General features: G+C 45.0%; 1 protein-coding gene across 1 annotated transcript in view; it reads right to left on the bottom strand.

Moving 5' to 3' along the window:
• Positions 1-12,937, bottom strand: part of CYSTM1 (cysteine rich transmembrane module containing 1) — a 54,958-nt gene that overhangs the window by 29,848 nt on the left and 12,173 nt on the right. The window contains exon 2 of the mRNA XM_077824082.1: positions 2,766-3,019. Within this exon, the coding sequence (XP_077680208.1) occupies positions 2,766-3,000 (235 nt within the window). The 5' untranslated portion in view covers positions 3,001-3,019. The remainder of the gene's footprint in view (positions 1-2,765; positions 3,020-12,937) is intronic.

Genomic DNA, 12,937 nt, shown 5'->3' with positions numbered 1-12,937 from the left:
AACTTTCTAGTCAATGATTAGACAGTTGAGCTTTGTCCTAGCTGCTGTGGCACTCATATTTGTCCTTGTATCTCTTTCCCCTTCCTTCATTAAGCATTTCGGATCTCTATCCTTTATCTGTGCCTCAATCTTTGGAAGCCTTCCTTCCTTCTCTCCCCCTCCCCCATCCCCCTGCTCCGTTCATCTTGCCCACTTCCCTTTCTTCCTGCATTGGATTCTCTCCTCCCCTTCTCTTTTTATTTATCCCTATTGCCCCTCAGTCTCTCCCCCTTTCCCATATCCACTCAACTTCTCCATCAATGTAAGCCCTGGTCTTCTTTCCCATCCTCCCTTCTAGTAGCAGTTCATCCTCACCTTCAGCCCTCAGCTCTTTATGTACTCTCTACAGCCACAGTAATCTGAAAAGATAGCTACCAGCTCCCTGGGCTGACAAGAATTGAACTGGCCCCCAGGTGAGCCTCCTCTCTAGAAGGAGAGAAAAGATATGGCAGCCCTTCTCTTTTTTCAGTGGGGAGAAACCACAACCGGGCGCTGGCCTGCCTCTCAGTGCAGATCTAGAGCAGTGGCTCTCAACCTTTCCAGATGACTGTACCCTTCAAGAGTTTGATTTGTGTCGAGTATCCCCAAGTTTCACCTCACTGAAAAACTACTTGCTTACAAAATCAGACATAAAAATACAAAAGTGTCACAGCAAATTTACTGACAAATTGCTGACTCTCTCATTTTTACCATATAGCTATAAAATAAATCAATTGGAATATAAATATCGTACTTACATTTCAGTGTATAGGATATAGAGCAGTATAAATAAGTCACTGTATGAAATTTTAGTTTGGACTGGCTTTTTATGTACTCTGTTATAAAACTAGGCAAATATCTAGATGAGTTGATGTACCCCCTGGAAGACCTTTGCCTACCCCTTACCGTAGCCCTGTGAACACAGAGGCAGTTATGGTGCCACAACCTGGGAACTATTGACTACTGAGTCAGGCTGTTGAGAGGAAATGGGGCATCTAAGAGAAGAATGTTCAACTTCCCATACAAGCAAAGATGCTGTACTCCATTCAGCTCTCTGGTTTCTTCATCTTCAAGCATTTCAATATAGTATTTACTCCCGAGGGCATTCTGCACCAAAAAATTAAAACTTCTGTGCACAATATTTTAGAGTGCTGCAAAATTCTGCAAATTTTATTTGTCAAATAAATGTGGAGGCTCCAGCATGGCATTAGGGAGCACAGGCCACTGGCTACACAGAGGTTGGAGATCACTGTACAGCTCCCTCCTGGGACACGGACTTGGCGGTGAGGCTGCACCCAACCCTGACATAGCACAAGGACAGGACCTGCCCCAGAAACACCCCAGGGCCCTGTCCCTCCATGCCAGGTGCACTTGGTGTGGGCCGGCAGGCTCAGCAAGGCAGTATCCAAGTGTGGAGGGGCTTAATCTGGGGGGATCCAGGTGTGGGTTGAGAGGGTTCTGTGTGGGGCAATCCGGGTGCAGGTGGCTCAGTGGGGGATCCAGATGCTGGAGGAGTGGGACTCAGTGGCAGGGAGGGAGATCCAGGTGGCTTGTTGGGGTGGTCCAGGTGCAGGGGGAGTGGGGCTCATCAGGGAGGAGTGTGTTTCTGAGTACAGTGGGTGAGGCTCAGTGGGAGGGTTTGGGTATGAGGGGGTCTGGATACACGTGGGTTTGGCAGATAGGGGAGCAGCTCCCTGTACAGGGATCCCTCCCCCTGCAGCTGAGGAGCAATGGATGCAGGAAACAGGGAGGTGGGGGTTGCAGAGCTTCCTGCAGCTGGAGGAGAAATCTCGGGGTGGGTCTGACTTGGCCCCGGATGCTGTGCAGGGGAAGAGGAAGTCCCGTCCTCCCCAGCCCAGCCGCAACTGAGCCTGGCACAGGGTAGGAGCCACCAGCTGGGTCTTCCCCAGTCCCGCCCACTTCCCCACAGTGATATACCTCTCTGCCGCCAGGGCACCAGAAACATATTTCTGGGGAGAGTTGCATAACTGCTCTTGTGACTTCCCTTTGCTTCCCCATCAGAAAGTCACTTTTCTTCAGGGAAGCAAAGAAATCTGCGGTGGACATAAATTCTGCGCATGCACAGTGGTGCATAATCCCCCCAGGCATAATTACTGGAAAAATATAGTGGTGACTGCCCAAGAAAATTAAAGGCCTAGAAACTGATCCAAAACCACATGGAGGAGTACACTAGGGCTGAAATTTTCAAAGTTGCCGAGTGATTTTACATGCATAACTCCCATTCATTTCAATAGAACTGTGCATCTAAATCCCCTAAGGGGCTTTAAAGTCTCAGCCTAGGGCTGGATGGCTGTTAACTGAGGAAAAATGAAAAAAGGTGGAACAGAGGCTAAAACTCAGCAGAAAACAGCTTAGTGTAAGCAGTCCCCTCAGGAGCCCCCATCAAGGCTGTTCAGGGACACTCCACATGTCTCTAGTCAGAAAGTGAGCCATTAACAGAACCTACAACAGCAAAAACAAGCTGAACCTGAAAAACGAGAGCTGCCACTGTAGCTGAAACCAGAAACAACAGCTCCCCTCCAGAAATCTCCTGCTTCATCTGCCCCTATTAGCATGGGCACTGCGCAGACAGTCTTCCTGAAGGCCAGAGGACAGCAATCCCCCTCACTCCAGGATTAACAGAGTCATTCATTTCAAACACACAAGGCACATTAACAAGTAATTAACTTGCAAAACAGAGCATGCAGCAGTATAATGCTATTAGGGCACCATGCTGCTTAGCGTACCTGTGTTTTTAGGTCCATCTGCGTACACTGGTCCAGGAGGTGGAGGCGCATTCTGCCACCCATACTGTGGATAGCCTTGATAACCCGGCTGACCTGGTTGATACGGCCCAGAAGGCCCTGGTGGGTAGCCAGGGTATGGGTTGGGGCCTGGAGGACCACCTGGTTGTTGTGTATATGGTGGGTATGGGGCAGTCGGGCCTGGGCCTGGATATGGTGGAGGGTTTTCGTAATTCATGTGGGATGCAAAATTTTTCCTAAAGGGGGGAAAAAAGCAAAGACATTATTCTGCTTTTGACTGTCGAGTTTCTTACAAGCAAGGTGCACAAATCCCAATTCAGACAGTGATGATGCTTTCCCCTTCTCTCGTGCCTTCAAAAAGGACCTTGTAATCATTTACAAACCTGGAAATCCTGGACGCCCCATCATCTCAGGCACTGGCACCCTGACAGCAGGATTGTCTGGCTATGTAGACTCCCTCCTCAGGCCCTATGCTACCAGCACTCCCAGCTATCTTTGAGACATCACTGATTTCCTGAGGAAACTACAATCCATCGGTGATCTTCCTGAAAACACCATCCTGGCCACTATGGATGTAGAAGCCCTCTACACCAACATTCCACACAAAGATGGACTACAAGCCATCAGGAACAGTATCCCCAATAATGTCATGGCAAACCTGGTGGCTGAATTTTGTGACTTTGTCCTCACCCATAACTATTTCACATTTGGGGTCAACATATACCTTCAAATCAGAGGAAATGCTATGGGTACCCACATGGCCCCACAGTATGCCAACAATTTTTATGGCTGACTTAGAACAACGCTTCCTCAGCTCTCGTCCCCTAATGTCCCTACTCTACTTGCGCTATATTGATGACATCATCATCATCTGGAGCCATGGAAAAGAAGCCCTAAGGAATTCCACCATGATTTCAACAATTTCCATCCCACCATCAACCTCAGCCTGGACCAGTCCACACAAGAGATCCACTTCCTGGACACTACGGTGCTAATAAGGGATGGTCACATAACCACCACCCTATACTGGAAACCTACTGACCGCTATGCCTACCTACATGCCTCCAGCTTTCATCCAGACCTCACCACACAATCCATTGTCTACAGCCAAGCTCTACAATACAGCTGCATTTGCTCCAATCCCTCAGACAGACACAAATACCTACAAGATCTCTATCAAGCGTTCTAAAAACTACAATACCCACCTGTTGAAGTGAAGAAACAGACTGACAGAGCCAGAAGGGTACCCAGAAGTTACCTACTACAGGACAGGCCCAACAAAGAAAATAACAGAACGCCACTAGCCATCACCTTCAGCCCCCAACTAAAACCTCTCCAGCTCATCATCAAGGATCTACAACCTACCCTGAAGGACGACCCATCACTCTCACAGATCTTGGGAGACAGGCCAGTCCTTGCCTACAGACAGCCCCCAAACCTGAAGCAAATACTCACCAGCAACCACACAACAAAAACACTAACCCAGGAACCTAGCCTTGCAAGGAAGCCCATTGCCAACTGTGTCCACATATCTATCCAGGGGACACCATCATAGGGCCTAATCACATCAGCCACACTATCAGAGGCTCGTTCACCTGCACAGCTACCAATGTGATATATGCCATCATGTGCCAGCAATGGCCCTCTGCCATGTACATTGGCCAAACTGGACAGTCTCTATGTAAAGGAATAAATGGACACAAATCAGACATCAAGAATTAGAACATTCAAAAACCAGTCAGAGAACACTTCAATCTCTTTGGTCACTTGATTACAGACCTAAAAGTGGCAATTCTTAAACAAAAAAACTTCAAAAACAGACTCCAACGAGAAACTGCTGAATTGGAATTAATTTGCAAACTAAATACAATTAACTTAGGCTTGAATAAAGACTGGGAGTGAATGGGTCATTACACAAAGTAATACTAAATTTCCCCATGTTTATTCCCCCTTCCCCCCCCACTGTTCCTTAGACATTCTTGTCAACTGCTGGAAATGGCCCACCTTGATTATCACTACAAAAGGCTTCCCCTCCACCCCGCTCTCCTGCTGGTAATAGCTCACCTTACCTGATCACTCTTGTTACAAGAAGAAAAGGAGTACTTGTGGCACCTTAGAGACACTTGTTACAGTGTGTATGGGAACACCCATTGTTTCATGTTCTCTGTGTATATAAATCGCCCCACTGTATTTTCATCGGATGCATTCAGCGGAAGCGAGCTGTAGCTCACGAAAGCTTATGCTCAAATAAATTTGTTAGTCTCTAAGGTGCCACAAGTACTCCTTTTCCTTTTTTAGAGGTTAAGGAGTATGCCTCACAAAAGCCGTCAGGAGGAAAAGTATTAACCCCACCCAATCATCAAGGAAACAAGGCACAAAATGTTAAATGACTTCCTTAAGGTCACACCATGAGTCTGGGCAGAGCTTGGAATGAACTCAGATTTACCAATACCATGTTTTGGGCAACAAAATCATCCTTACAGAAATTTAATCTGCTTGTACAGTAATCAGAGAAGCTTCCACTGATTTGATTAAATAAATCACAACACAACCATTTAACATTACTACTTTGCACTTTATCAACTTTTCTTCTAAGGTGCCCAAAGTACTTCCCATTGCTTATTAACACTAAGGGCTTGTCTACACTTACATTTTACAGCACTCTAACTTGCTGGCTCAGGGGTGTGAAAAAAATCACCCCCTGAGCGCAAGACCCAGCGCTGGGAGCCGCGCAAGACCCAGCGCTGGGAGCCGCGCAAGACCCAGCGCTGGGAGCCGCGCAAGACCCAGCGCTGGGAGCCGCGCAAGACCCAGCGCTGGGAGCCGCGCAAGACCCAGCGCTGGGAGCCGCGCAAGACCCAGCGCTGGGAGCCGCGCAAGACCCAGCGCTGGGAGCCGCGCAAGACCCAGCGCTGGGAGCCGCGCAAGACCCAGCGCTGGGAGCCGCGCAAGACCCAGCGCTGGGAGCCGCGCAAGACCCAGCGCTGGGAGCCAATCTCCGCATGGAGGTGGATTACCAGGAGCACTGGGAGAGAGCTCTCCCAGCGCTCACGGTCGACCACGCTCACACTTCAAAGCGCTGCCGCGGGAGCATTCCCACAACAGCGCTTTGAAGTTTCCAGGGTAGCCATGCCCTAAGCCTCATAGCATGTATGGGGCAGAGAATGGATATAAAGGATCACTTCACGTCTCACTTAAATGAAGCCATTTCTGGGGAGGAACACAGCAAAACCACATTTTCACTCCTATTGTGAATACCCTTATCTCAGTGAAGCTATAGAGGAACAGAGGTAGGAGAATAATTTGTTGTTGGGATTTGGCCATACGGCGTTTAAACACTCCAACTCTTCTAAAACACACTACTGGATCATTAATGACCGCAAACGATCACACCTTGGTTTTTAGGTCTGTCAAGTTTCCTTCCCCACTCTGAACTCTAGGGTACACATGTGGGGACCCGCATGAAAGACCCCCTAAGCTTATTTCTACCAGCTTAGGTTAAAACTTCCCTAAAGCACAAAGTCTTTGCCCTTGGATTAGGTAAAACGTTGCCACCACCAAGTGTTTTAGACAAAGAATGGGGAAAGGACCACTTGGAGTTCCTATTTCCCAAAATATCCCCCCAAGCCCTAACATCCCCTTTCCTGGGGAGGCTTGAGAATAAACCAGATGATCACAAACCCCTTGGATTTTTAAGGCCCAAAAAACCCAATCAGATTCTTAAAAATCAGAACTTTATTCAAAGAACAAAAAAAAGATAGGAGAATAACGCTGTAAGGTCAGAATGGAAGATAATCTTACAGGCAGTCAGATTCAAAACACAGAGAGACTCCCTCTAGGCAAAACCTTAATACACATTTCCTCCAGCACAGTGAATTTACAAGCCAAAAAAACAAAGAAAACTTAACGCATTTTCTAGCTAGATTACTTACTAAGTCTACAGGAGTTGGAGAACTTGCATCCTTGCTGGGAACAGATCAAAGGGATCACACAGACAGACAAAAAACTTTTTCCCCTCCTCCAGATTTGAAAGTATCCTGTCCCCTCATTGGTCATTTTGGGTCAGGTGCCAGGGAGGTTATCTCAGCTTCTTAACCTTTTACAGGTGAAAGGATTTTGCCTCTGGCCAGGAGGGATTTTATAGCACTGTATACAGAAAGGTGGTTACCCTTCCCTTTATATTTATGACAAGGCCACATGCAAAGGCATCATTAAAGAGGGATGAAAGTTCATGAACTGTATCAAATTTGTTTATTACACAGCAGTCACCGAGGGACTTATCAACCTTCTCCTGATCATTATGAACAAGCACGATGTTTCCAAGATTAGGCTTCTACTAGTGAAAAGTTCACAGCAATGTTTGTACTTAAAAACACAAGGACTCATGCTAGTGCATATGGATCAGAAAGTGAACTTAGTTGATTGTCATCTTCCAAAGTGATGGAAGTGCAAAAAGTCAACAGCAGAAATGATGTAAAATTAGAGTTCTGAAAATTCCTTCAGTTTCAGAAATCTAAGAAGTGTTCTTAGTATTGTGTGTTAAAAAGCAATCCCAAGTTCCTAAAGGGGCAGTGTCAGGGTAAAAATCACTTTAACAGGATAGTGAGAACTTCGCCACTCTCATTCTAGATGTCTCCCCTTTCCCAAACTTCACTGGCTCCTAGCATTCCTCTAGAACACTGGTTCTCAAACTTTTGTACTGGTGACCCCTTTCACATGGCAAGCCTCTGAGTGCGACCCCCTCCCCTTATAAATTAAAACCACATTTAACATTATAAATGCTGGAGGCAAAACAGGGTTTGGAGTGGAGGCTGACAAATTACGACCCCCATGTAATAACCTCGCAACCCCCTGAGGGGTCCTGATCCCCAGTTTGAGAACCCCTGCTCTAGAACCGTATGATTCCATCAGCTGAAAATTGCTGCTGTTGGCACCACAGGGCAGCAGAAGTGTGACTGGACTACCGACTGATCATAAATCTCCAGGAGCTTCCCCTTATGGCCCTGGACAGGAGGGTGGATAAGAGAAAATGAAGTTATAAGCTCAGTATTCAGCATATATTCAGCATATATTCAAATTTCACTGATTCGTAGAGTTGAGGCTAGAAGAGACCATCAGATCACCTAGTCTGGTGATCCGTATATCACAGACCATAGAATTTCACCCAGTTATTTAACGCCACAGAAAGCATAAAGCAGATAACGGACTCCCCCAAGCTCCTACAGCAGGTAACATGGCACAGCCACAGATTGAACTCCCATTTTCTGAGTGCTAGGCCAGTGCTCTACCCATGGGAACAAGAGGCCTCTCATCTATACAAAATATTGATCAAAACTAGAAAGCCTTTCAATCCATGTATCATAAAAATAACATTTAGACTGTGTTTGGCACTTCTCACAGACAGTTTCCAAAGTGCTTTACAAAGGGAGGTGAGCATCACCCCCATTTTACAGATGGAGAAATGGAGGCACAGGGAAGTCAAATTACTTGTCTCAGGGCACACAGCAGGTCAGTGACAGAGCTTGCAGGTTATATCTAAAGACAGCTGAAATAATATTTACCAAAGAAAAGTAAGCTGTATCAAAAGTAATTTGACAAACCAATCAATTGGGAACCAGCTCCTGCTAGAAGTGCATCCAGGAAGAAAGACCATAAATACTTTGTTTCAGAGTAGCAGCCGTGTTAGTCTGTATTCGCAAAAAAAAAAAAAAAGGAGTACTTGTGGCACCTTAGAGACTAACCAACTTATTTGAGCATAAGCTTTCGTGAGCTACAGGATGAAGTGAGCTGCAGCTCACGAAAGCTTATGCTCAAATAAATTGGTTAGTCTCTAAGGTGCCACAAGTACTCCTTTTCTTTTTTCATAAATACTTTGTTTTCTTGATTCTCTGTTTAATTGTTGCAAGCCCAACATAGCAAACCAGAAACAACCAGTGTTGTTTACATCAACTGTATTTCATCATCTCAGAGAAAGAATGTGTGCCTCATCCCCCAAGGCTTGGTCCCTGGGTTCTCTGCTGGAGCAGGTCCTCAAAGAATCAATCCTGATGCACTTGCATGACAGGGAAGTGATCAGGAACAGCCAGCATGGATTCACCAAGGGAAGGTCATGCCTGACTAATCTAATCGCCTTTTATGATGAGATTACTGGTTCTGTGGATGAAGGGAAAGCAGTGGATGTATTGTTTCTTGACTTTAGCAAAGCTTTTGACACGGTCTCCCACAGTATTCTTGTCAGCAAGTTAAGGAAGTATGGGCTGGATGAATGCACTATAAGGTGGATAGAAAGCGGGCTAGATTGTTGGGCTCAACGGGTAGTGATCAATGGCTCCATGTCTAGTTGGCAGCCGGTATCAAGTGGAGTGCCCCAAGGGTCGGTCCTGGGGCCGGTTTTGTTCAATATCTTCATAAATGATCTGGAGGATGGTGTGGATTGCACTCTCAGCAAATTTGTGGATGATACTAAACTGGGAGGAGTGGTAGATACACTGGAGGGGAGGGATAGGATAGGATACAGAAGGACCTAGACAAATTGGAGGATTAGGCCAAAAGAAATCTGATGAGGTTCAATAAGGATAAGTGCAGAGTCCTGCACTTAGGATGGAAGAATCCAAAGCTACAGACTAGGGACCGAATGGCTAGGCAGCAGTTCTGCGGAAAAGGACCTAGGGGTGACAGTGGACGAGAAGCTGGATATGAGTCAGCAGTGTGCCCTTGTTGCCAAGAAGGCCAATGGCATTTTGGGATGTATAAGTAGGGGCATAGCGAGCAGATCGAGGGACGTGATCGTTCCCCTCTATTCGACATTGGTGAGGCCTCATCTGGAGTACTGTGTCCAGTTTTGGGCCCCACACTACAAGAAGGATGTGGATAAATTGGAGAGAGTCCAGCGAAGGGCAACAAAAATGATTAGGGGTCTAGAACACATGACTTATGAGGAGAGGCTGAGGGAGCTGGGATTGTTTAGCCTGCAGAAGAGAAGAATGAGGGGGGGATTTGATAGCTGCTTTCAACTACCTGAAAGGGGGTTCCAAAGAGGATGGCTCTAGACTGTTCTCAATGGTAGCAGATGACAGAACGAGGAGTAATGGTCTCAAGTTGCAGTGAGGGAGGTTTAGATTGGATATTAGGAAAAACTTTTTCACTAAGAGGGTGGTGAAACACTGGAATGCGTTACCTAGGGAGGTGATAGAATCTCCTTCCTTAGAGGTTTTTAAGGTCAGGCTTGACAAAGCCCTGGCTGGGATGATTTAACTGGGAATTGGTCCTGCTTCAAGCAGGGGGTTGGACTAGATGACCTTCAGGGGTCCCTTCCAACCCTGATATTCTATGATTCTGCTTATTTACAGGTTACTCTTACCTGGGTATCAGAACATGTATGGAAACTAACATCATAGTGACTGATAGGTTCCCAGCTTACATTGCTTAATTCCTCTGCAGCACTGACTCTCAAAAGGCCATAAAAACGAGGATGATTATAGCACCAATGTGACTATTACTAACCCAAAGCAATTCCAGAAATGTATTCCCCAAGGTACTGGGATTAAATTCCCTCCTACAACAGCACTAAAAAGCCCTTAACTCTCAGTGGGCTGAAAGAACCAGGAAAGCCAGACTGCAGTAGTTGATTGTTACATCTGAGAATTTGTTCCAACACTCGCTTTGCCATGTAGGCCACAGACATTCAGATTCTGGCTCTGCTAAAGGCAATTTTGGGTCATTTTTGTCCTGTCCACCCTGAGAAGGGTATTTCTTCATGGCAGTGCACCAAACTGATCTTATGAGCCTACTATTTGGGCAGTATATCTGGCTTTTTTTAAAGCCTGCCATTGAGGCAAACTAGCTTTTAAAAGTACCTGCTCCAAATAAGCCATTAAATGACCAGTAATAAAACAGCAGTTTGACTCAGGCTTCATCAGTGCTACTTCACTATAATCTCTTTTCTGCTGAATTAATGGTTATGGGGTGTTTTGCAGAGAAATGCAGCAAAATGGAGAGAATAAACTGTTTATGTTTCTAAGGTAGGCCCCAGTCCTGAAATCACAATAGCATACCTCTGTGCCCATGCAGAGTCCCCACTGACTTCAGCAGGCTCCATGCAGGCACAGGTACACATGTGGGTATCTCCAATTGCAGAAACTAGCCCTTACGTGCTAAGCGTCCTGCTTTCCTTTTGATATCCCCACTCTTCCTTTCATTTTTTGTGTCTATGTTTCTTGCACTGAAAAGCTATTCCAACAAACATGAGCTGCACCCCTCAGTATATTCTCCCTCCTTCTCTGCTGTCAGGGACTGACCATCCTTTGCCCACTCCTCTTTCCCTCCTCCCAGTCTGCATAACAGAATTCATTACTTTGGTCCCAGTCCTATGAACAGTTGCACATGTAATTTTGCACACTTGAGTAGTCCCATTTACTCACCTGCATAGGTGTTTGCAGGATTGGTGCCTTAGTTAACTAAGCAGGTACTTTTCAACAACAAATGCCCTCCTTAAAACATACTTTCCTTTGAGAACCTAACCATTAGGAATCTCAAGCCTTGACCTGTCAGGGTAGGCACAATATGTTGTCACCTTATTCTGACCAATCATTTCATTCCAGCTGAAACCAGAACTAACTACAAGATTATAATTTAAGTAACTACATGATTTTAACTTCATACATAGAAATCATTTGGGTTTCCCATCTAGTACCTTCTGAATTTGTATAAAATTAAAAACAAAGAAATGCAGCGTGAGCTTTTTGTTTTGACCTTGCTTTTTGCTGTATTCCTGAAATCGTTCCCTTTCAAAAGATTCACTAAAGCATTCTGTGGTCCCACTTCTCAAACAAAACTAAAATTTGCTTATTAAATTTTGCTGGGTTTGATATATAAAAGGGACACGAAGTTTAGGCACCGAATTTAGGTTGAAGGGAAGATTTTTGAAGAATCAATTGATATAATCTTCACAAACTGTTTTTAAATTATACAAGAGTTGCTATTTCTACAAACATTGCACAAAAGTGCTAATGCATGAAACAAAGAAAAACAGAAAAATGAAATTGACTATTGGTCTATTTCATCATCTAAAGTTAAGAAAATGCAACATTTACAAACCATAAATGGGGACAATTAAATGAGGTGTCTGTTTTCCTATTTTAATGCTGTGGCACCTGTGACATAGATAAGGAACCCTGGTTGTTTTTTAAAACAAATTTGTGATTTTTAATCCATGCCCTTTATATATTAAGTGCTCAGGGATTCTACTGTTGTTATAGCAACAATATGTTTACTTATGAAAATCAACAGAACAAATAGACTTCCCACAGCTGTTTTACCTGGTCCCATTTAACCATTAAATTCAGTAATGGAGCCAGTCTCACAGTTATGTCACCCATATGGTAGCACTGAGTCCCCTTTCACCGAGAGAGGAAGGAGGGGGAAGATTTTTGTACTCAAAGACAGGAGCAGGAGAGAAAGCTTCCTCTTCCCACACCCCCATCTTCTCTGAACGTTCAGCCAATACCACACTAACCATGGTCTCTAACCTGCTCCCGGGCTCACAGCAGCTTGGTTTTTTTTCTCCCAGCAATTGCCTTGTTTTTTATTTGGGATTTGCTGTAAACAGCAGAAACATTACTCATGCACCTGAAGGGAATCACTATAAAAATAAGTTCTTATTCCCTCTGCCCCAAGGAGGAGGAGGAGGGAGACTCCAACATTACTCCTCAGTGGTACATAATGCACTTGAGAACACCTAGCTACCCATCAGTAGCTACCTGTGGGCTGCTTTGTTTATTAAGCATGGATGGGTTCCTCCTCCTTGGATTTTGAGTTCATGTGTTTGTAAGAGATTTTTTAACAACAAAACTGGCCAAAGCCATGAAATCAGAACAGATATGCTTCTCTGTAAGGTTCCAAGAATACAGTGGTACCTCAGAGTTATGAACACCAAAGTTATGAACTGACTAGTCAACCACACACCTCATTTGGAACTGCAAGTACTCAATCAGGCAGCAGCAGAGACGAAAAAAGCAAACAGTACTGTGTTATACGTAAACTACAAAAAAAATAAAGTTTAAAAAAGATCTGACAATGTAAGGAAACTGTTTCTGTGCTTGTTTCATTTAAATTAAGATGGTTAAAAGTAGCATTTTTCTTCTGCATAGTAAAGT

This window comes from Eretmochelys imbricata, chromosome 8 (genome assembly GCF_965152235.1).
Source record: "Eretmochelys imbricata isolate rEreImb1 chromosome 8, rEreImb1.hap1, whole genome shotgun sequence".
Classification (NCBI taxonomy): Eukaryota; Metazoa; Chordata; order Testudines; family Cheloniidae; genus Eretmochelys; species Eretmochelys imbricata.
Note: the sequence above shows the minus strand (reverse complement) of the source record. Positions and strands in the feature narration are given on the sequence as shown.